The following is a 1,711-nucleotide window of genomic DNA, read 5'->3' as shown; positions in this document are numbered from 1 at the left end:
AAAAAAAAAGTGCTGGGATTGATGACTACTGTTGTGGGTAGAATAAGAAAAAGCAGGTCAAGGCCCAAGTATTTAGCATTATAGGTCTTTAAGTCTAGTTAATTTATTATATAATGTTGACTTTTCTTGGTTTCTCCCCCACCTCAAAGGATATTACAGACCTTTTTGGAGCAGATCTACCTGTTGAAGGTGGCAAGGGAGGAGAGTTTGCCTGGCGTGATGGCCCCTTGCTTGCAGCTCTGAAGGCAGGCCATTGGATTGTGTTGGATGAGGTGAGAGCACTGTTACATCCTTCTGAAGAGTAGTCATGCTTTTTATAGTTCTAGGGTATTTCTCAGTAGAAAATCATGCTGTTGGACTTTACTTTTACTATGTAGATTCACTTCATGTTTTTATCATGAATTTGGAATTCACTTGGGGATTTTATTTAGTATTTGAATTTCAAAATTTATATACCTATACATAAAGTTTTATAAAGATAACATTAATTTGTAATATCTTAGTTTCAGGTGTATAGCATTTTAATTCATCTGTATGCATTTGATCAGCACCCAAAAGTCTAGTTTCCATTCATCATTGCAGAGTTGACCCACTTTGCTACCTACTTCACCTCTAATGCTTCCTTACCTCTTTCCCCTCTGGTAACCATCAGTTCTCTGTATTTAAGAGTTTGTTTGCTTTGTTCTTTCATATGCTACCTATGAATAAAACCTAGATTGTTTCACTTAGTACTGTACCCTCAAGGTGTATGTCTGCACTAGTATGCATTCCTACTGAAGTGTACAGGGTTCCTTTTAAGTACATAAATAGTTATTTTATGTCATCTCTAAAAATCCCACAGGGTAAAAATGTGTGCTGGCAAATTTGTTTTAGCTATGGTTTATAGGATATATCAACATAGATACATAGATATATCTACATAGATACATACATACAATTTAATTTTAGAGAAGATTTTGTTTTTTAAAAAGTTCAATCTGAATATTCAGTTTACCTTAAAATATTTATATAGTCAATATCTTTTCAAAATTTTTATCATACCTATGAAATAATAGAAAATATATCAGCCCATCTCGCAACTTGAGAAATAGAATTACCAGTAAGTGCTTCTTAAGCTCCCTCTGCCTGAGAATAACATTATCTTACTTCGTATATGTTTTTCCTTTATTTATTGTTATAGTGTATATAATAAATATACCAACTTTCTTTGTTCTCCAAATAGCTGAACCTGGCTTCTCAGTCTGTATTAGAAGGACTCAATGCTTGTTTTGACCACCGAGGAGAAATCTATGTTCCTGAGTTAGGAATGAGCTTTCAGGTACAACATGAGAAGACAAAGATTTTTGGATGTCAGAATCCTTTCAAACAAGGAGGTGGAAGGAAGGGCTTGCCCAGGTCTTTCCTTAACAGATTCACTCAGGTAAGATTTGCTGTTGCTGCAGAGACTAAGGATCAACTGTTGACAGAACAACTATTAGCAAGTTCACTATAAGAATCAGAATCAGCCTAATGATCTCAATTTCATGACTTTATAAGATGAATATTAATGTGGCTGGTTCCCATTATCATTTATCTTCTGGTGTAAATCCCTTTGTCTTATGTCCTGGGGTCTTGGAATTATCAGTTGAGTGAGGGGAGAGTAAGGTCACCATCCTCTTCAGGATTTTATTGCATAAGACCACTCAGACCTCTTTTTTTTTTAGGGTGGGGC

General features: G+C 35.2%; 1 protein-coding gene across 1 annotated transcript in view; it reads left to right on the top strand.

Moving 5' to 3' along the window:
• Nucleotides 1–1,711, top strand: part of MDN1 (MDN1, midasin homolog (yeast)) — a 128,736-nt gene that overhangs the window by 60,644 nt on the left and 66,381 nt on the right. Inside the window, exons 35-36 of the mRNA XM_012731514.1 lie at nt 150–272; nt 1,223–1,420. Coding sequence (XP_012586968.1) covers nt 150–272; nt 1,223–1,420 — 321 coding nt within the window. The remainder of the gene's footprint in view (nt 1–149; nt 273–1,222; nt 1,421–1,711) is intronic.

Source organism: Condylura cristata, unplaced genomic scaffold (assembly GCF_000260355.1).
Source record: "Condylura cristata isolate star-nosed mole 26May11 unplaced genomic scaffold, ConCri1.0 scaffold00001, whole genome shotgun sequence".
Taxonomy (NCBI): Eukaryota; Metazoa; Chordata; class Mammalia; order Eulipotyphla; family Talpidae; genus Condylura; species Condylura cristata.
The sequence above is the reverse complement of the archived record's forward strand: the minus strand, read 5'-3'. Positions and strand labels throughout refer to the sequence as shown.